Here is a 23206-nt window from a genome sequence, read left to right on the forward strand (position 1 = left end):
CTAAAAAATAAAATGATGAATAAACTACAAGGTAAAGGAATAAAGCGAGGACCACGTTAGTGAAAACCGCTCTGGCTCTACGGCTGCTGAGAGAATTGCTGCTAGATGCTGTGGAGGTCAGAGAGCCTACAGGTGCTTCAAGAAGGGGCTATATGGGGGCTGTCTGTACAGCAGAGCCCTGCATGTGGGGCCTCTGGTATGGGAGACAGAGGTGACACTCCCCAGTCAGGGCAAGGTCCTGCTCCCAAAGGGTCTCCTCTCCTTCTGCCCCCTATAGACGTTATGCCATCCCCACCCCTGAGGACTGGCTCCAGGATTCTCCTTTAGCACTGCCGATGCCCCTTTGTCTTGTAGAGTCTATGCTTATTTTCTGAGGAAGAGTCTGGCAGATTATAATTTAAGTGGCTCATGTAATAGGAGGGATTAACTAGCATAGAATGGATGCACTTTTGAGTAGAAAGCTGAGTAATGTGTTTCTATTTCAGGATGTTTTTACTATTAGTGTTGGAAATCTACCCCCTAAGGCTAAGGTCCTTATCAAAATCACCTACATCACGGAACTCAGCATCCAAGGTAGCAGGGCTGTCTTCTTCATGCCTGCCACCGTGGCACCCTGGCAACAGGACAAAGTTTTGAATGAAAACATTCAGGTTTGTATGCTTAGAAAGATTTAAAGAAGTTTTTTTGTTTTTGTTTTGTTTTGGTGACTTATTGATAGGGAATTTAAAAATATCTAAAATAATCTAATCTTTCCAGGGGCACCTGGGTGGCTCGGTTGGTTATGCATCTGACTCTTGATTTTGGTCCAGGTCCATGATCTCAGGGTTGTGAGATCAAGCCCTGAGTTGGGCTCCATGCTGGGGGTGGAGCCTGCTTAAGAGTCTCTCTCCCTCTTCCCCTCATCCTCTGCTTCTCTCTCTCTCTCCCGCTCTAAAAAAAACAATAATAATAATACATGAAAAAAAACCTGATCTTTCTGGCATAAAGTCGATTTTGCTGACATTTCTGCATTTAGATACATGTAATGTTTGTAAAATGAAAAGAATAAAGACACAGTTATGTTCAATAGGTGTAATATTTTTATTCTGTTCAGTCACTTAAAAAATTTTTGTGTCTGTACTGCATGTTCATTATGAAGAATTTAGATAAACATAAAGAATGCAAATAAACCAAAGAGGAAAATTTAAACAATCCTAAATTCCATTGCCAGAGATAGTAGCCCAAAGCTACTGGTTAATGCTTTGTTTCTACTTTGTACATATTTATATTTATATAAATTTGTGTGTGTGTGTATACATGTAGACATACGTATAGTTGAAATCTCAGTTAAATTGGTCATAAATTATCCCTGATATCAGTTACATTTTAGAAGTTACTGTCGTTTCGTGAGCAAATGTTCTGTGTCTCACTACTCCGAGGTGAGACCAGCTGGCTGTCTCATTGCTGCTGTAGATCGTGGTCTTGGTAACGTTACATTCAGTTTAGAGTTCTCATCGTGAAACTTAGTAGATACTTAGTTATACATATATTTTTTCTTTTAACAGGATACAGTAGAGAAGATTTATATAGAGCAAATAGGAATAAAACAAAGGTTAGTACCAAAAATATAAAACCTCTTCAGACATTCAATGGACGTGAGTTTTATGGTTTCAAATTTTACTTAAAACTATATAAAATGACAACGAATTTATGTTTAAGATCATAGACAACTTTTTCTTCTTTTTCGGTAGCTTCTCTTTGAGTATGTCCATTGAGATGCCATACGTGATTGAATCCATTTCTAGTGATACACATGAACTGAGACAAAAGGTTAGTAAATCTTTGTTTTATTTTTTAGGAGCTTTTATTTTAGCATTAGTTCTATTTTATCAAGGCAATACATGCAGGTGGTTTAAAAAGAAAAAAATAATGCTAACAACAGGGTGCCTGGCTGGTTTAGTCAGTGGAGCATGCAACTCCTGACCTCAGGGTTATAAGTTCGAGCCCCACATTGGGTATAGAGGTTACTTAAAAAATAAAATCTTAAAAAAGAAGAAGAAAATAATGTTAACAACAGCTTCTCACAAGAAGCAGCAGCCTGGTTCTGCCCTGCCTCTTCCAGACCAAACTCCAGAGACAGTGAACCACTTTAAATACTTTATCTCCTTTCTGATGGCCTTCGAAGTTGTAAATGCTGTTTTTTTTTTAATGCTTGTTCTTGATTCATCTGATTTAAAATTATTTTTTGATTTCCTGTTGTGGTAGATGAAAATTTAATTCTCTTCTCTCTCCATTAACCTCACTCACACATAGATTAAAACTTTTCAGAATACTATTGGTCACTGTTGAATTCCCCCAATAATTCAGATAATGTTTTTCCCCGGAGACCTTCCTCCCTTCTGTCTCTCCACTCCAATGCAGCTCGGTTACCACAGGACAGCTGTTGTCCCAGGCCCTTTCTTTATGATTCTCCTTTGTAGGGCTTTTCCTCTGCATCCTCTTTCTTTTTTTTTCCCCCTCCATTTGGCAGAGCACAACTTCCATTAATTGCCTGAGTGTGTGGGCAGCAATGTCTGGAGTTATCCTTATTCCATCTGTGAATGCTGATCATTTGCTGAGATGTTTAATCCTGGGTTGAAAATCATCTTCCTCAGAATATTGAAAACACTATCTTCTAGCTTCCAGTGTTACTTTTGAGAAGTTAAATGCTATTCTTACCCCCCATTCTTTGTATGTAGTCTGTGTTGTTTTGTTTTGTTTTGTTTTAAATTCTACAAGAATTTCAGATCTTCTCTTTATCCCTGGTATTCTGAAATTTCATAAGAATGTGATATTCATTCATTGTATGTAACATGTAGCCTTAGTGCTGGGAAATTTTGCTATATTTTTAAAAAATAAATTGTTCCTCTTTCCTTCACCTTTTGCATTGCCTTTCAATCAGGTGTCCCCTGGACCAAGCCTCTTGTTTTCTTTCTTTTTCTCTCCTGTTGACCATTGTATTGTTAACCTTGTTCTACTTTCTGGGTGATATTCTCAATTTTAAATTCCATTCTACTGAAATTTGTGTTTTATTTCTCATTTTTAATTTGTAAGAACTCTTTTCTGTTCTATAAGTATTCCTTTTTCATAGAATCTTTGTGTGTTTCATGGGTGCATTATCTTCTCTTTCTTGTCTCTGAAAACATAATATGTTTTTTCTTCCCTTCCCTGTATTATTTGAGTTCCTTTTTTTCTTCTTCTGGCCTTTTCTTTTTTCGGTCTCTATATTTTGTGTTAGAGGCTTTTCCTGAAATGCCTGGGTGACCTCTCTGTCTTCATCTCTGAGACACAAGAAATCTAGTTAGATGCTCTGAGGTGGGTGGAGTGAGTGGACCAAAGACCCTGCACTAGAGGCCTAGCAGTTGGCTGGCTCTTTGGTGGTGAGTCTTGTGGTGGTGGTTTAGCCCTTCTGTGGTTATTCAGAACACCTCTAGGTTATTCATAAATTATGAATGGGGAGAGTGACTGAGGGGCCCACACGTTAGGATGCCAATTTTTACTTCATTCCCTGGTTTGCAGCACTATATTCCTATGCTTTGTTATGCCTAGGATTCCCCACTGTGGATGCTCTTGCTTAAATTTCTCTAAGAAATGAATCTTCAGTTTCCTTTAATGAGAGAACAGGGTGCTAGCTATTGGTGCTAACTGCTTGGCTACTTCGGGCAGGGAGGGGGCCTGCATGAAGGCAACTTAGTGCAATAGTCTACTTGCTAGTTACTGCTGTTTTTGCAGTACCACCAGGGTATGAGCCTTACCAGGTTGCTATAGTCTTACCAGGTTGCTATAGTCCTCCACCAGACCCAGATAGTAGCTTCCTCCACTCTGGCTGAGTCACTTACCATGTCTCTATCAACTTTCCATCTTTTTAAAAATTTGTTGACATCTCTCAACTGCTATTGTCTTTGTTCCTATTCTCAATGTCTTTATGGGTTTTATATCCTTTAATTGGTTCCTTTTTATGGTAGAGAATTTTAGAATTTTGCTAGGAATAGAGGTAAACACATACATTTAGTCCTTCCTGAACAAGAAACCCTCTGGATCAGATAGCTTCTGCTGTGTAACAAACAATCTCAAAACCTCATGGTTTAAAACAATAACATTTAGTTATTTCTCACAGTGTTATGAATTGGCTGAGCAGTTCTAATGGGCTGCACTGGCTTGGCTGGGACAGGATGGTCCAGAATGGGCTAATTCTAATACCTGGCAATTGGCCTGGTGTCAGTTGGGACGATGACCACGTCTCTCTTCATCCAGCAGGTTGGCTCAGGTTCATTCATATAGTTAGTGGAAGGGTTCTCAGTAGCAACAGAAGAAGGCAAGTCCCGTTGCACCAATGTTTTCCAACCCTTTTGCATCACATCTACCAATATCCCATTGACCAAAACAAGTCACATTGGCCAACTTTGGATCCAAGGGTAGATAAATAGGTGCTACCTTGACAGGAAGAGATGCAAAGTCACATTGCAAAGGGGCAAGCACACAGAAATGGAAAGATTTTATAGCCATTTTACAATCTATCACATTGCCTTTATTGTTTTAAAGCTTATCATCCACATTTTCAGAAGTTATTTTATATTTATGAAAATGTAATTTATTAATTTTTTTTAAAGATTTATTCATTTGACAGAGAGAGAGACAGCCAGCGAGAGAGGGAACACAAGCGGGGGGAGTGGGAGAGGAAGAAGCAGACTCCCAGCGGAGGAGCCTGATGTGGGGCTCGATCCCAGGACTCTAGGATCACGCCCTGAGCCAAAGGCAGACGCTTAACGACTGAGCCACCCAGGCGCCCCTATGAAAATGTAATTTTAAAATAAGGCATAATTATAAGATTTTTATTGAATTTTCTATTTTTACTCTTCTAAGTTCTAGTGTACTTACTGCTATATCCAGATAGTTCTACCTGAATACATAGATCTGTAATCTTTGGATCCAGGATTTGAGACTGTCTCAGACTTCTCAATTTGACTGTGTACATCAACCTTAGAATTTCAGGAAGGTAACTGAAATGATAATGGCCATGACTTCTAAAAATTTCATAATTTGGAATTTATTACTACCTTGTTGATTCTTGATGAAGTTAGATAAATTATGCAAGGGCTTGCCACTTGACAGGTAACTGCAAATTGATCATATGGTATTATTCCATTATTTACTTTGTCATTGTTGTTTGTTTTGTAGCACACAGACTGCAAAGCTGTAATTAGCACCATGGAAGGTAGCTCCTTAGGCAGTGATGGATTCTCTCTTCACGTTGGTTTGTCTGACGCATATCTCCCAAGAATGTGGGTTGAAAAACATCCAGAAAAAGAAAGCGAGGTATAGTCTTTCTTACTTAAAAATGGGAGACAATATTGAAAAAATATTTCAGAATAGATTATTTAAATTTGGAAATTACTGATAGGCCTGAAAAACTAGCATTACAAAATGAGCTCTCACCACCCCAAGACTTTACAACTAAAAATACTTGTGAAATCAGGCATGACAAACTTCTGAAGTTTCAACCAAGTTCCTCATGTGGCATGTTTCTCTATGACTGTAGTTTTTACCTTAATCCCCACCAAAACCAAAATATGCCTTCAGACATTACATTGGTTAGTCTGTATAATTTTAGAGTTTTAAAATATTAATACTGTAAAAGCAGATACAAAATTATTTATGGTCATAAGACAACTTGTGGTCTATGATGAGGAAATCTCTTCTTACTAGAATAAAAATTGAGAGTGACATCAGCAATGGCCAAACAAGATGTCCTTCACACATATCCACCCCCCACCCCATAACAATTATTTGACGTCTATCCACAGACAAAGTGCCATGTGTGAGTTTTGGGATCCAGTTAGGAGATTTTGAAGCCCCAATGCAGCCCAAGACCAAAGAGAACCATTTTGAGAAGGCAGGTTTATCCCCAGGCAGCTGACTTGCTGACCATGGTCCTGGCTGCAGGCACTCTGTGCCCCCAGATATCCTGAAAACACCCTCTACTTGGCTCCAGCCTTCTAACAGTCACAGTCTGCAAGCAGACCCATGATTCCAGGGACTAAACAGGAGACACTTCGATCTACAGCCCTGAAGATTCTGAAAGGGCCCTATTCTCAGCTCTAGCTCTCTCCTAGCTGCATTCCATGAGCAGTCCCATTGGCATAGGACCTGTTGGATACTCATGTCTGCACCTCAGGAGATCCCAAAAGGGCCCTATATTCTGCTTCAGCCCCTCCAGCCATGATCAGGGACCAGTCAACCTCCCCAGAGACCTCATGGGAGATATCCATCTGCACCTTCAGAACCAGGTCTGCAGATCTCAATCATGATTGTGAAATCTGAAACAGTTCCGGGCTTGGTTCCAGATCCTCTCAACTGTAGTCCAGGGTCAATCTTGCCCTCCCAGGGACTCATCCAGCAATGAGGCAGGAGCCTACCCAGGGACCTAGTGGAAGCTGCACCCATACACACACCTGGTAATCGGTCTGTTGACTGAGGAACTGTGGACTGTGAAGTGACCTCTTGTCCCAGGCTACCCTACTGAACAAGATACTGAGGCAATCCCAGCCACCCAGCGACCAGACATGATCCACACCTGTCTGACCCCCTGGTAACAAGAATGTTAACTGCAGACCACACCATAGACCTAGCAACAGCCTTGAAATTGACTCCAGTCCTGCATAACTGTAATACCGGAGGTAATCCCATCAGCCAGTGAGGCTGCCAAACTAGTCTATAAAAACAAAGAGGTGTTTGCTCCTTCAGAGGCCCAGAAACCAATGCAAGGTATGTGGATCATGAAGAATTAGGCAAACATGACACCACCAAAGGAAACTAATAAAGCTCCTGTAACTGATGCCAAAGGAATGGAGATCTATGATTTGCCTGACAACAAATTTAAAATAATCATCTTAAGGAAACTCAATATAATACAAGAAAACAAGGAAAAACAACTAAATGAAATCAGGAGAACAACACATGAACAAAATGGGAAGTTTGATAAAGAAATACAAACCATAAAACAGAACCAAACAGAAAGTCTGGAGCTGAAGAATACAATGACAGACTGAAAAAATTCAAGACAGAGCTTCAATAACTGACTTGATCGTGCAGAAGAAAGAATCAATGAACTTGAAGACAGATGATTTGAAATTAGACAGAGGAACAAAAAGAAAAGAATGGAAAGGAGTGAAGAAAGCCTACATGAATTATGGAGCACCGTCAAGCAAATGAAAATTTGTATCACAGGCATCCCAAGAAAGGAGAGAAAAGGGCAGAAAGATTACTTAAAGAAATAATAGCTAAAATCTTCCCAAATCTTGAGAAGGAGATTGACATCCAGGTGCAGGTAGTTCAAAGGACCCCAAGCAAGATCAACTGAGAGATTACTCCAAAACACATTATAATCAAAACATGAAAAATCAAGAACAAGGAGAGAATTTTGAAAGCAGCAAGAAAAAAATGGCTCATCACATATAAGGGAACCCCCCCATAGGGCTATCAGCAGATTTTCCTGCAGAAACCATAAGATCAGGAGGGAGTGGGATGATGTATTCAAAGTGCTGAAAGGAAAAACTGCCAACCAAGAATACTACTCTTTTGGGTTCCTGGACCCAATTCCAAGGGAAGGTGGGGTGTTTTCCCACATACCACCATGTAAGTCCAGGATGTTACCTTACTTCTGACCAACTAGCTACAAATCAGAGATTCCCACAAGCCTTTCTTTAGTTTTGGTTAACTTGCTAGAGCAGCTCACAGAACTGAGAGAAACATTTTACTTACTAGATAACCAATTTATTACAAAAGCATATAACTCAGGCATAGCCAGATGGAAGAGATGCATAGGGCAAAGTCTGAGGAAAGGGTGCAGAGCTTCCATTCCTTCCTCAGGCATATCACTCTTCCACATCTCCATGTGTTCACCAGTGTGGAAGCTCTCCAAAGTCCATGCTTTTGGGTTTTTATGGTGACTTCATTACACTGTCATGATTGATTAAAATCATTGGCCATTGGCAATTGATTCAGTCTCCAGCCCCGCTCCCCTCCCAGAAGTCTGGGGATAGAACTGAAAGTTCAAAGTCTCTGGTCACATGGTTGATTCTCCTGGCAACCAGCCCCCCTTCTTAGGTGGGAGCCAAAACTTGCCTCATTAAGATAACAAAAGACACCTTTATCACTTTCATCACTTAGGAAATTCCAAGGGTTTGGGGAGATGTGAGCCAGGAACAGTGGACAAAGACCAAATACATATGAGTTGACCAAATACGTATTTCTTATAAATCACAATATAGCATAAACCCATCAAAACTGCCCTTCAGAAATGAAGGAGAGGGGCGCCTGGATGGCTCAGTTGTTAAGCATCTGCCTTTGGCTCAGGGCATGATCCCAGGGTCCTGGGATCGAGCCCTGCATCAGGCTCCTCTGGGAGCCTGCTTCTTCCTCTCCCACTCCCCCTGCTTGTGTTCCCTCTCTCGCTGGCTGTCTCTCTCTCCATCAAATAAATAAATAAATCTTAAAAAAGAAAGAAAGAAAGAAAGAAAGAAAGAAAGAAAGAAAGAAAGAAAGAAAGAAAAGAAAAGAGAAGAAGGAGAGATACATTCCCCCCAAAAAACTAAGGGAATTCATCACCACTGGTCCTGCCTTATGAGAAATGGTAAAGGGAGTTCTTGAAAGAATGCTAGAGAAACACAAGCTTCTAGTTGTGAAATGAATAAACCATGGGAATAAAAGGTACAGCATAGAGAGTATAGTCAATGCTATTGTAATAGCATGTGGTGACAGATAGTAGCTGTACTTGTGGTGAGCATAGCAAAACAAATAAACTTGTCAAATTGCCATGCTGTACACAGGAAACTAATATAACATTGTATGTCAAGTATATATCAATAAAAAATAAAATGAAATAAAATATCCTGTCAATAGATGCAGAAGAACTGTTTGAAAAATTCAACAGCCTTTCATGCTGAAAGCTCTGAACAAACTGAGTATAGAGGGAACATACCTCAACATAAAGACCATATATGACAAACCCACAGCTAACATCATACACAATGGTGAAAAATAGAGCTTTTTCTCTAAAATCAGAAGTCAGAGTGCCCACTCTCACCATTCCTATTCATTGTAGTACTGGAAGCCCTAGCTAGAACAATTAGGCAAGATAAAGAAACAAAAGGTATACAAATAGAAAGGAAAAGTAAAATCATCTTGGTTTGTAGATAACATGATCTCATATATAGAAAACCCTAAAGACGCCACTAAAAAACTATTAGGACTAATAAACAAATTCAGGCAAGTTGTAAGATACTATTAAAAAAAACGTATAAGCCAATATCCATGGTTCACATAGATGCAAAAATTCCTGATATAATATTAGCAAACTGACTTCAACAGCACATCAAAAGGATCATACATCATGATCAAAATCAACACAAAAATCAATTACATTTCTATGAACTAACAGAAATAAAGAAAGCAATCCCGGGCGCTGGGGTGGCTCAGTTGGTTTAAGTGTCTACCTTCAGCTCAGGTCATGATCCCAGGATCGTGGGACTGAGCCCTGCATCGGGCTCCCTGCTCAGCAGGGAGCCTGCTTCTCCCTCTCCCTCTGCTGCTCCCCCTGTTTGTACTCTTCTCTCTCTCTCTGTCAAATAAATAAATAAAATCTTTTAAAAAAAGAAGAAAAAAGAAAACAATCCCATTTACAATAGCACCAAAAAATAAAATAAAATACTTAAGAAATTCAACCAAAGGACGTAAAAGATATATACATTGAAAACTATAAGACACTGATGAAAGAAATTGAAGAAGACACAAACAAATGGAAAGATATCTCATGATGGAACCACAAAAAAACATGAATAGCCAAGGCAATCTTGAGAAAGAACAAATCTGGATGCATCACACTTCCTGTTTTCAAACTATACTACAAAACTATAGTAGTGAACACAGTGTGGTGCTGTTATAAAAACAGACACACAGACCCATGGAACAGAATTGAGAGCCCAAAAGTAAACCCATGCGTATATGGTCAACTAATATTTAACAAGGGAGCCAAGAATATTCAATGGGGAAAGGATGGTCCTTTCAATAAATGGTGTTGGGAAAACTGGATATATACAAATGAAATCAGGCCCCTATCTTGCACCACTCATAAAAAGTAACTCAAAATGAGTTAAAGACTTAAATGTAAGACTTGAAACCATAAAACTCCTGGAAGAAAACAGAGGAAAAGCTCCTTGATGTAGGTCTTGACAATGCTTTTTTTTTTTTTTTTAATATGACACCAAAAGCACAAGCAACAAAAGCCAAAATTAATAAGTGAGACTACATCAAACTTAAAAGCTTCTGCACAACATAGGACACCATCAACAAAATGGAGAAGCAGCCTATGGAATGGAAGAAAATTTTTGCAAACCATATATCAGATAAGGGGTTACTATCTAAAATATATAAAGAACTCATGTATCTCGGGGTACCTGGGTAGCTTAGTCAGTTAAGAGTCTGCCTTCAGCTCAGGTCATAATCCCAGGGTCCTGGGATCGAGTCCTATGTGGGACTTCCTGCTCATCTGGGAGCCTGCCTCTCCCTTTGATCCTCCCCGCCCCACTCGTCTCTCTCTCTCTCAAATAAATAAAATCTTAAAAAAAAAACAACTCATTTAGCTCAATAACAAAAAAAAATCTGATGAAAAAATGGGCAGAGGAACTGAATAGACATTTTTCTAAAGAAGACATCCAGATGACCAGCAAGTACGTGAAAAGATGCCCAACATCACTCCTCATTAGGGAAATGCAAATCACAATGAGGTGTCACCTCACACCTGTTGGGATGGCTGTTATCAAAAAGACAAGAGATAACAAGTATTGGCATGGATGTGGAAAAAAGGGAATCCTTGTGCACTGTTGATGGGATTATAAATTGGTGCAGCCACTATGGAAAAAGAAGACAGAGGTTCCCCAAAAAATTAAAAATAGAATTACCATGTGATCCAACAAGACCCACTTCTGAGTATATATCCAAAACAAATGAAATCACTGTCTCAAACAGATAACCACACCAACATGTTCATTGCAGCATTATTCACAATAACGAAGACATGAAAAACCCTAGTGTCCACTAATGGATGAATGGCTACAGAACATGTGATAGACAGACAGATAGATACTGGTCAAAGCGTACTAACTTCCAGTCAAAAGACAAGTAATTTCTGGGGATCTAATATATAACCTGTTGACTATAGTTAACAATACTGTATTGTGTGCTTGAAAGTTGCAAAGAGAGTAAATTTTAAATGTTTTGACTATAAAAACAAAACTAGAAGTTATGTGAGGTGATGAATGTGCTATTAGCCCTATTGTGGTTACATTTCACAATTTCACATCGTGACATTGTACACCTAAAATTTATACAATGTTATAGATCAATTATATCTCAAAGCTGGGGAAATTTCTTTAGCTGAAACTTATATGATAGTAGTTATACTTTAAGTATTGGTTGATTAATAAAAGATAAGGTTGCTTATTTTAGTCATCACAATAACATCTATATTCCTTTTAGAATAGCGTGTGCATATATGTGAGAGACAGAGGCATATTACTTATTTGTTCTTCAGACTGTTGATACCCCAGATATTTTCAGATATTAATTCTTTATTAAATTTGGACCTCTCAGGGGCTTATGGCCTACACATTGGAAACTCCAGCTCTGACATTCTACTTTATTTGAGCTCCTATAGACCATCTCATTGTTGAATAAATCTTATTCTTTTTGTCTTTGTAATATTACCTGGCTAGAAAGTTGAATTTTACAAGGAGGTCTTTTCTTATAAAAATTATACATTTATGCCAAACTCTGAAAATCCTACCTGTATGTATATGTATACCTATCCCTTGCAGGGATGCCTGAAATATTAGTTGTTTATACTCTAAATCATCTTTTAAATGCCACAGATAAACATGGCATTTAATAGAGTGTGGTAAATTGACAGACCCCTTTAGTAACAGGAATAAGAACGTTTTAATTAATCTTTTCTGTAAACATGGATTTTTGTATATTGGGTATGCTTTAAATGAAACACACACATATGTATAGTGGTGTGTTTATGTCTCTACCTTCTTTGGGGCTTATAAGGTATTTGTTGCCAGCCATACACACTGGCAAGTGGCACATCCCCATTAGAGTCTGACATCTAGAGAGAAGTAGTGTGCCTGAGCCCAGGGGGGATTCATCAGTTTTTAGTGGGCCACTCTTTATTCTCTGTTACTCTAGCCCAATTACATGTCCATCATTCAGAAAGATTGTGTGGTTGGGGTTTCGAATCGAAATTTTGTTGTCTTTGGGCACATAGAGCAGTCCAGGCAGACCTTGTTTTATTGAGCTGCACTGTATCGTGCTTTACAGATACTGTGTTTTTTACAAATTGAAAGTTTGTGGCAACCCTGTGGAGCAAGTCCTTTGATGCCATTTTTCCAACAGCATTTTCTCACCTCATGTCTCTGTGTCACGTTGTGGTAATTCTCTCAATATTTCAAACTTTGTCATTATTATCATATTTGAAATGCTGCAGTCTAAGGATAACACTTGAACAGGTGAGGAGCTGCTTCCTATGGATGAGCAAAGTGGTTTCTTGAGATGGAATCCACTCCTGGTGAAGTGAAGACTGTTGTAATGACAACAAAGGATTCTAAAGAATGTTATTGACAAAGCAGCAGCAGGGTTTGAGAGGAGCGACTTCAGTTTTGAAAGAAGCTCAACTGTGGGTGAAATGCTATCAAACAGCATCACATGCTACAGAGAAATAGTTCGTGAAAGGAAGAGTCAATCAATTTGGCAAACTTCAGCGTTGTCTTATTTTAAGGAACTGCTGCAGCTACCCCAGCCTTTAGCAACCAACACCCTGGTCAGTCAGCAACCATCGACATCAAGGCGGGACCCTCCATCAGCAAAAAAATTATGACTTACTGAAAGCTCAGGTGATGGTTAGCGTTTTTTAGCAGTAATGTATCTTTCAATTAAGGTATGTACTTTTTTTTAGATATAATGCTACTGCACATATATTAGACTACAGTATAGTGTAAACATAGCTTTCATGTGTTCTGGGAATCCAAAAAAATTGATCTAACTCACTTTTTTGGCGATATTTGCTTTACTGTGGTGGTCTAGAACCGAACCGGCAGTATCTCGGAGGCATGCCTATCCCAGTATAAACAAGCCAGACCAGTTTAAGTTATGATAAACATCAACACAGCACCTTTTTTTCTTTTTCTAGGCCTGCATGCTTGTTTTTCAACCAGATCTCGGTATCACACTTCCTGACCTAGCCGAGAACAGTGAAGTGATTATTTGTCTCGATTGCTCCAATTCCATGGAGGGTGCAACATTCTTGCAAGCCAAGCAAATTGCCTTCTATGCAGTGTCCTTGATGGGTAAGAAGCAAAAGATAAACATTGTCAAGTTTGGCACAGGTGAGTGCTCTTCAGCCCCAGTCCACAGTGTGCTTTCTCCTTAATATTAACGCGAGTAGAGCTGATGGCTGTTGGTACCCTGACCCCATCTGTGGAGTAAGAGGTTGCATAGCATAGAGTTCAAGAACCAGAACACTCAAGCTAGGTCCCTGGGTTCAGATTCCAGCTCTATCACTTACTAACTCCAGATGTCTCCTTGGGCAAATTACTTGAACTTTTCCTCATCTGTAATATAAGTAATAGTTCCTACCTCATCGTGTTGTAAGGACTGAGCTAATGCATGTAAAGGATTTAAAACAGTGCCTATTACAGGGCAAGTGCTGTATAAACATTCCTAGGTTACCAGCAGCTGAACCAAATGCAAGACCTTTGGTTTGACGTGTATGAGGGTCACAAGGATGTGGACAGAACACTTGAAATCAATAAAGTAGTAGAAAAATCTGTAAGGTTTCAGGAAGCATCAGATCAGCCCTTTTAGAGGAAAAGTAATACCATCCTCCAGGTGGGGGTCCAGGGACATCTCAGCCACAAGAACAAGGTACTTTAGGAATGAGAGAAGGAACACAGAGTGAGGGGACAGTCACGTCCTGTTGATTCTTCTGTGCCATTCACCAGAAGACAGAGCCCTTTTACGAAGGAGCCAGGGTCTGCTGCTGCTGGGGGCAGAGGTCAAGTAAGGCTGGGGTACCACGGGCCTGGAAGGAGAATATGTCCCTTTGGCGGCCAGGCAGCCTGTGCTGTTGTGACACCCCGCATCTGAGCCATCTTCTACAGAACAGAGGTCTACACATGTAATTTTACTCAGAACATTTTCCACAGTAAAGTGCATAGTTGCAGTGCACTAGAGTTAAATATTTAAAGGAATACTGCGGTGAAGTTTTTTTTAATATGTTAAACTATCAAACATGATTGTTGGTGGTCAATAAAGTGAATATTTAATAGCTGCACCTCACACCAATCTTATCACACAGGTTACAAGGAATTATTTTCATATCCCAAGTACATCACAAGCAATAATGTGCCAACAGAGTTCATTATGGTGAGTAAAAGAACCTTCCTTCATCTCTTGGGTCTTTTCCTATCAAGTTTTAACGGTACTGTCTGGTCTTATTCCCCCCAAGACCACTAATAGAACAGCCCTAGTCCTTCAGTTTTTGTATGTCAGTGGGCTCTTTTTAAAATTATTATTATTAATAAAAGTGATATGAACTCATTAAAGAAAAATTAGAAATTAAGAAGGGTAGAAAGAAAAATACCACAGTTCTACCACCTAAATACAACCAGCATTAACAGTGTTGGAATGTTTTCTTCTGTTCCTTTTTTTCTTTTTCTTCAAATGGCACAAGCGGAGAAGGACTAGTTGCCACTTCAGCCCAGGCCAGCAAACCCAGAAAAACCATAAAAACATCAAATAAGTGTCAACCAATAATATCGTAGTTACTGTGTGATATGAAATAAACTAACAGGATATAAGCATAGCTGTTCCACAAATGTGTAATTAAAAAAATATATCTTTTCAGTGATATCTCTAAACCATCATCGAGACATGCTTCAATAAATGGTTACAGTTAATGGTGAATATATCCAAAAGGAATAACCTTTCATCTCATTTCCTCCAGTCCGCTACACCTACCATGGGAAATACAGACTTCTGGAAAACGCTCCGATATTTAAATCTACTGTACCCTTCTCAAGGCTTACGGAGCATTCTCCTTATATCTGATGGGCACCTCCAGAATGAGAGTCTGACTTTGCAGCTTGTGAAAAGAAATGTGCGGCACACCAGGCTGTTCTCCTGTGGTATCGGGTAAGTGAAGGAGATCTAGTCNCTATGGGTAGGTTTTCTTTGTTGGCCTGCACATGGTTTTTAGAAGTTTTGAAGTTGATAACAGTATATGGAAGCAGTTTAGCATAGAGTTGCAGAGCTCTGGGCAAGTTGTTTAACCTCTTGTCTGTAAAATGAAGATGATAATGAAAATGTCATAGGTTTAATAGGTTTGCTCTGAGGATTAAATGAGCTCATATATAAAAAGTACTTAAGGCCCAGCCCTGCACTGGGGTGAGGGAAATGTGGTGTAAGGAAGACCCACACCCCAGCACCACTAGGAAAAAAAAAGTACTTAAGAACATTTGGCAAGCACCAAATCAATGTTAGTTTTGGGGGTTTTTTTTGTTTGTTTTTTTGTTTTGTTTTGTTGCATAAAAATCCAAATTTCCAACCTATCCTGAAAAGCCTGAAGCCAGGCATACCCCCTCCCCTGGCAGTTCCTGACCAGGGCTGAGGGCCACTGCTTTGGGTAAGGCCCCACCCAGGCTCCTTGCTCCTTCACACCTTTCTGGTGGCTGGGCACATTTGCATTTTCAAACCCTGTGATGAACATAGGATCTTTCTCTTGGGAGGCTAGGCCCCCATGATTGTTGGAATGAACCCCTTCCCCAATTATAGTTAGCTTTTTTGGATTGGACTGAAGCATATGGTGTAAACATAAGGAAAACATCAAACAGAAGGGGCCAGACTGGTGTTTGCACAGAGCATGCATGCACCATCTCCCTGGGCTCTCCCCCACATAGTCACCATCCTGGCAAGTGATAACCAGGCATCCCTATTCTGAGGCAGTGCGTGGAGCAGGGCAGCCCCTCAACATGGGGGTAGGGGCAGAGGTGGGAGTAGTGGCTATTGGTGTTCCCTGGGGCCACTGTTCTGTCCTGGGCTAGGGGTCCTCCTCAGGCCTCAGCTATGAGCTACAGGAGCTGGCACCCTCCACACCCCTTGAGGGCCCTCCCTGTTGTACCCAAGCCAGACCTGCCTGCACAAAGGGCTCTTTCCCTCTCTCTGCCCCTCCTCAGTCACAGCTCCTAGGCCTCTCCTCTAATCTGAGGCCTAAGAGAACACCACAGACCAACCAGGAAATTTATCCAGCCCACAGTGGACTCCGCCAGGAATTGCTCCTAAATGGGCTTTACCTGATTAACTTGTGGACATGTGGTGACTGGCTCTACCCTGCTGCAGGGACGTGTCCCCCTCCCTGCCTGAGTCAGTGCCCTGTTCTGTCTTCCTGGTTACGGCAACATCCCTCTGCTCCCCTGACCACATATCAGAGACTTTGCCAGGGTTACGGCTCAGACTTCAGTGCAGAAAATACTAGGCCCTGTTGATTCCTTCTTTGCTGAGAGCCTGTCATGAGACAGACACTCCTTGGTGCTGGACCACAGTGCTTTATATAGGGAGACAAGCAGCAAGCAATCCAATAAGCTGAGAGGAGAAATGGGTTTTCCTAAGTGCCAGGAAGGAAATGAGAGGGGTGCTGTGATTGGGGGTGAGTGGGCATGAACCTCATTTGGGAGATGACTTTGTGCTTTGACGTGACCCAGCCTGAGGGAGCTGGAATTTTTACTGATTTTCCGTCAGGTTTTAGGATCTTTCTAAATGTTTCTGCCTGACTTTATACATGCTCATTTGTATTCATAAACTCTAGCAATATGTGAGTTCTCCAGGAGTCGAGACTGTCATTCCTGCCTGTTGTCACAAACTGTCCTCTGAGCTCCACACAGCGGGAGCAAAAAAAGATTCCGAGCAGCTTCAGGAGCCGATGAAATCGATAAAATGCAAATAAACTCCAGTTTAGGGGGATTATCTAATTGGTGTTGTAACGACCACCAATTAATTTTGAAGACTAAAGACAAATCCAATCTTTAATCAATAGACTAAGAAATATTTTAGAAATAACTTTCTGAAGTTCTTTTCCTGAAAAATAATTGTGTCTTTAACTATTTCAGGAGGAACCTAAGAAAGGCTTTCTTAATAGTTTTAGAATTACTATTGAGAAAAATTTAATAGGACATTGTCATTGAAGTAAAGCTTATCTTTGCTGGAAGGAGATGTCTTTATCCCTTTTGCTGTCTAGATGGGCACCATGTTTCAAGATGTAGACTTTATTAACTCTGCCAGTTCTTGGCCTTTCGAATCAAATTTGGGTAACTGACACTCATTGAAAGTAGGTTGATATTTTTGTCAGTATTCTGATGACTTTTTGGAGGTTTTTTGGAATCATCTACTCCCTCCTTTGGTAAACCAAGAGTCAAGAATTTCTGCTCTTTTTTTTTTCTATTGTGAAAAAGAAATAAATTCTCTGGTATATGACAGCTTAAATTACTCAAACCTTCAGATGTTTCATACTGTCCAGGCTGACTTTTATCTCTTTAACCTCAACTACAGAGAGTAATTCTTCTGCATGTAATGTCTCTTCTATTGAGTTTCGAGCTATGTCAACATTGTTAACTACATGACATTCAAAACTGTTTCTAAAATTTCTTGAAAATTAAAACATGTAAAATGTGATCAGTTCTACAGCAAATCGCCATATCTTAAGGACTCTGTCCCAGTACGGTGCTGGAGTATTTGAGTATTTTAACTCAAAATCCAAACACAGTTGGAAAAAACAGGTACGTTTTTCAAACATTTCTAGTTTATGCTTACATGTGGAAATACTATCTTCTTGCAAATCTAGTGACAGTAACTTCTGTGTTTTCATTAGTGGAAAGGGGACCTAGGAAAAGGACAAAGATACCAAAGGCATAGTTACTTAGTTACTGTCTGTCTTGCACCTAGCAATTCTCCTTAATTGGGTCATTCTCCTAACTAATAGTTTGATTTCTTCTTTATAAAGTGTCATAGAGGGATTTTTTTATTTTTTTTATTTTTTATAATAATTTTTATTATTTTAGTCACCATACCTATTTAGTCACCATACCTAGTTTTTGATGTAAAGTTCCATGATTCATTACTTGCATGTAACACCCAGTGCACCATGCAATACATGCCCTCCTTACTACCCATCACCGGCCTATCCCATTCTCCCACCCCCCTCCCCTCTGAAGCCCTCAGTTTGTTTCCCAGAGTCCATAGTCTCTCATGGTTCATTCCCCTTTCTGTTTACCCCCCCTTTCTTCTTCCCTGTCTTCTCCTACCGATCTTCCTACTACTTATGTTCCATAAATGAGTGAAACCATAAGATAATTGACTTTCTCTGCTTGACTTATTTCGCTTAGCATTATCTCCTCCAGTCCTGTCCATGTTGCTGCAAATGTTGTGAAATCGTTCTTTTTGATGGCTGAGTAATATTCCATTGTATATATCATGAAGGGATTTTTAAAAGTGAAGTATTGGGGCGCCTGGGTGGCTCAGTCGTTAAGCGTCTGCCTTCGGCTCAGGGCGTGATCCCAGCGTTCTGGAATCGAGCCCCACATCAGGCTCCTCCGCTATGAGCCTGCTTCTTCCTCTCCCACTCCCCCTGCTTGTGTTCCCTCTGTCGCTGGCTGTCTCTATCTCTGTCAAATAAATAAATAAAATCTTTAAAAAAAAAAATAAATAAATAAAAGTGAAGTATTATACATGTTTTGCTAGAGTTAATATGCTATTGTGGCAAAATATACATAAAATTTACCTTTTAACCATTCCTAAGTGGCATTCAGTGGCATTAAGCTACATTAGGGGTGCTTGGGTGGCTCAGTCAGTTGGGTGTCTGCCTTTGGTTCAGGTCACCCTGCATTGGGCTCCCTGCTCAGCGGGGAGTCTGCTTCTCCCTCTCCCTCTGCCCCTACCTCCCACTCATGCTCTCTGTCTCACTCTCTCTCACTGTCTCAAATAAATGAATAAAATCTTTAAAAATAATAATAAAGGTACATTCACAGTGTTGTGCAGCCATCACCACCATCCATCTCCAGAACTTTGCATCATCCCAAACAGAAACTCTACTCATTAAACAACTACTCCCCATTCCACCCTCCTCCCAGTCCCTGGCAACCACCATTCTACTTTCAGTCTTTATGAATTTGACTACTTTAGATACTTCATGAAAGCAGAATCATACAATATGTGTCCTTCCATACCTGTCTTGTTTCATTTGGTATAATGTTTTCAAGGTCTATCCATGTTGTGGCATGTGTCAGAATTTTCTTCTTTTTTAAAGGCTGAATAATATTTCATTGTGTTCACATACCACATTTTGTTTATCCATTCATTTGTTGATAGATATTTGGGTTGTTTCTACCTTTTAGTGGTTGTGAATTTTGCTGCTGTGAGTATTGACATATAAGCATGTGTTCAGGTCTGATTTCTGTTATTTTAGGGATATAACAGAAGTGGAATTTCTGGATCATTTGGTAATTGTGTTTAGTTTTTTTAGAATCTGTTATACTGTTGTCCACAGTAGCTTCACCATTTTACATTCCCATGAGCAATGCACTAGGGTTCCAATTTTTCTACGTAATTAATAGCATTTGTCATTTTCCGGTTTTGGTTTTATTTTTTATTTTTTTATAAAGATTTTATTTATTTATTTGACAGAGAGAGACAGAGTGAGAGAGGGAACACAAGCAAGGGGATTGGGAGAGGGAGAAGCAGGCTTCCCACCAAGCAGGGAGCCTGATGTGGGGCTCGATCCCAGGACCCTGGGATCATGACCTGAGCCAAAGGCAGACACTTAACAGCTGAGCCACTCAGTGCTCCGGGTTTTGGTTTTATAATAACCATCCTGGGGAGGATCGGAGAAAAGATGGCGGAGGAGTAGGGGACCCCTTTTTCAGCTGGTCCCCTGAGTCGAAGTGGATATCTACAAGACCATCCTGAACACCCACGGAATCAGCCTGAGACGCAGGAAGATACATCTGGATCTCTACAAATGAACATCTCCAGCGCTGAGTATTGAGGTACAAAGTGGGGAGCTGTGAATCCGCACACAGATATTGGAAGATAAACGGAAGGGGGAGGGAGCCGCCGTCTCTGGCACTGGAAAGCAGTAGCTACCTGCACTGGGGAGCGGGCCAGACTCACGGACCGACACCTGCGAGAAAGCAGTCTGAGACCATGAGCCTGGGAACACGCGTGCGACCAGACTGAAAACTGGAGCTCTGGAGCGCTCACTGGAACCAGACTAAAACTGGGAGCTCGGGAGTGTGCATGCGTCCAAACTGAAAAACGGAACTCCAGAGCACACAATCGAACTAGACTGAAAACTGGAGCTCCAGAGCGCTCACTGGAACCGGACTGATACTGGGAGCTTGGGAGCGCACGCACGACCAGACTGAAAACCGCTGCTCCGGAGTGCACGCAAACCACACTGAAACAGGGAGCTCGGGAGCACACGGGGAAACCAGTGGTGGCTAGCGGTGTTAGAGCACAAAGGACAGAGATGTGCAGGCCCTGGAAGCGAGGGCTGGGAGAGCGGCTATGCGGCGCACAACCCGGGATGCTGCAGGGGTTTTGGCATAACTGACAGAAACAGAGTTAAAGTGGCTAAGAGAGCTCAGTGGAGAGCAGACTGTGATCTCTCTGGTCCGAGACAGAGGCTAGGATATGGCCACTGCTGCTCTGACTCTCAGAAGAGTCACAGAAAACCGCCAGGGAAAGCCGCCAGAGAACAAAAGCCCAGAAATACCAGCTCACAGTGTGCCCATCCCCATCCCCCCTCGCAGGGGACAGGGCGACTCTACCCAAACAGGGTTGCCTGAGTATCAGCGTGGCAGGCCCCTCCCCCAGAAGACAGGCTGAAAAATCAAGCCCACATCCCTAAGGTCCCTATAAAACAAGTGCACACTGCCTGGGTCCTGGTCAATAATTTGGGCTCTGGGCATCCCCGCAACCTCTCCTCATCAGAATGATGAGGAGGAGAAATGCTCAGGAAAGAAAGGACACAGAGACTGTGGCCTCTGCCACAGAAATGATGGATATGCATACAACCAAATTGTCAGAAATGGAGTTCAGAGTAACAATGGTCAAAATGATGTGTAGGCTTGAAGAAAATATTAACAAGAATATAGAATCTCTAAGGGTGGAAATGAGAGCGAATCTGGCAGAAATTAAAAATACTATGAATCAATTGCTGTCTAAACTAGACGCTCTGGCGGCCAGGGTGAGTGAGGCAGAAGAACGGACTAGTGAATTGGAGGATGGGATGGTAGAAGACAAAGTTAAAACAGAAACTTTGCTCAAAAAAATCCAATCTCAAGAATGTAGGTTACAGGAGATTACTGACTCAATGAAATGTTCCAATGTCATAATCATCGGCATCTCCGAGGGGGTGGAGAAAGAGAGGTCTAGAAGAGATATTTGAACATTGTAGCTGAAACTTTCCTAATCTGGCAAAGGAAACAAGCGTTCGTGTCCAAGAGGCAGAGAGGACGCCTCCCAAGGTCAATCACAGCAAACTTACACCACATCACGTCATAGTGCAATTCGCACATATTAGATCCAAGGATACAGTATTGAAAGCAGCCAGGGCGAAGAGATTCCTTACGTACAGAGGTAAAAATTTCAGAATAACGTCAGACCTGTCTACACAGACCTGGCAATGTAGGAAGGGTTGGCAGGGTATTTTCAAAGCTCTATCTGAGAAGAACATGCAGCCAAGGATCCTTTATCCAACAAGGCTGTCATTCAGAATTGATGGAGAGATAAGGGGCTTCCAGGATCAGCAGAAACTGACTGAATTTGTAACCATGAAACCAGCCCTACAGGACATATTAAGGGGGGTTCTATAAAAGTAAAAAGGCCCCAAGAGTGATACAGAACAGAAATTTACAATCTATTGAAACAAAGACATCGCAGGCAACATGACATCATTAAAACCATATCTCTCAATAATCACTCTCAATGTGAATGGCCTAAATGCTCCCATAAAACGCCACAGAGTTGCAGCTTGGATAATAAGGCATGATCCATCCATTTGCTGTCTACAAGAGACTCATCTTGAACCTAAGGATACATCCAGACTGAAAATGAAGGGATGGAAAACCATTTTTCATGCCAGTGGACCTCAAAAGAAAGCTGGGGTAGCAATTCACATATCAGCCAGATTAGATTTTAAACTAAAGACTATAGTTAGAGATACAGAAGGGCACTATATTATTCTTAAAGGATGTATCCAACAAGTGGATATGACTGTTATAAATATTTATGTCCCCAAGAGGGGAGCAGCTAGATACAGAATCCAACTCTTAACCAGAATAAAGAGACATATAGATAATAATACATTAATAGTAGGGGACCTCAACACTCCACTATCAGCAACAGACAGATCACCTAAGCAGAAAATCAACAAAGAAACAAGAGCTTTGAATGACATACTAGACCAGATGGACCTCATAGATATGTACAGAACACTACACCCCAGAACCAAAGAATACTCATTCTATTCTAATGCCCATGGAACATTCTCAAGAATAGACCGTGTTCTGGGTCACAAAACAGGTCTCAACTGATACCAAAAGACTGAAATTATTCCCTGCATATTCTCAGACCACAACGCTTTGAAATTGGAACTCAACCACAAGGAAAAATTTGGAAGAAACTCAAACACTTGGAGACTAAGAACCATCCTGCTCAAGAATGATTCGATAAACCAAGAAATCAAAAATCAATTTAAACAATTTATGGAGACCAACGAGAATGAAAACACAACGGTCCAAAACCTATGGGATACTGCAAAGGCAGTCCTAAGGGGGAAATACATAGCCATCCAAGCCTCACTCAAAAGAATAGAAAAATCTAAAATGCAGTTTTTATATTCTCACCTCAAGAAGCTGGAACAGCAACAGAGGGACAGGCCTAATCCACGCACGAGGAAGCAGTTGACCAAAATTAGAGCAGAAATCAATCAATCAGAAACCAGAAGTACAGTAGAGCAGATCAACAGAACTAGAAGCTGGTTCTTTAAAGGAATAAATAAGATCGATAAGCCACTGGCCAG

General features: G+C 40.8%; 1 protein-coding gene and 1 long non-coding RNA gene across 2 annotated transcripts in view; one reads left to right on the forward strand and one right to left on the reverse strand.

Moving 5' to 3' along the window:
• PARP4 (poly(ADP-ribose) polymerase family member 4) overlaps positions 1-23206 on the forward strand; it is a 127280-nt gene that overhangs the window by 54251 nt on the left and 49823 nt on the right. The window contains exons 18-25 of the mRNA XM_008692105.2: positions 486-650; positions 1545-1591; positions 1731-1809; positions 5197-5334; positions 13265-13460; positions 14432-14499; positions 15080-15267; positions 17804-17903. Coding sequence (XP_008690327.2) covers positions 486-650; positions 1545-1591; positions 1731-1809; positions 5197-5334; positions 13265-13460; positions 14432-14499; positions 15080-15267; positions 17804-17903 — 981 coding nt within the window. The remainder of the gene's footprint in view (positions 1-485; positions 651-1544; positions 1592-1730; positions 1810-5196; positions 5335-13264; positions 13461-14431; positions 14500-15079; positions 15268-17803; positions 17904-23206) is intronic.
• Positions 1-23206, reverse strand: part of LOC103664267 — an 84777-nt gene that overhangs the window by 8946 nt on the left and 52625 nt on the right. The gene's annotated exons all lie outside the window — the stretch shown is intronic.

This window comes from Ursus maritimus, unplaced genomic scaffold (assembly GCF_017311325.1).
Source record: "Ursus maritimus isolate PB19 unplaced genomic scaffold, ASM1731132v1 scaffold_10, whole genome shotgun sequence".
NCBI classification, from domain to species: domain Eukaryota; kingdom Metazoa; phylum Chordata; class Mammalia; order Carnivora; family Ursidae; genus Ursus; species Ursus maritimus.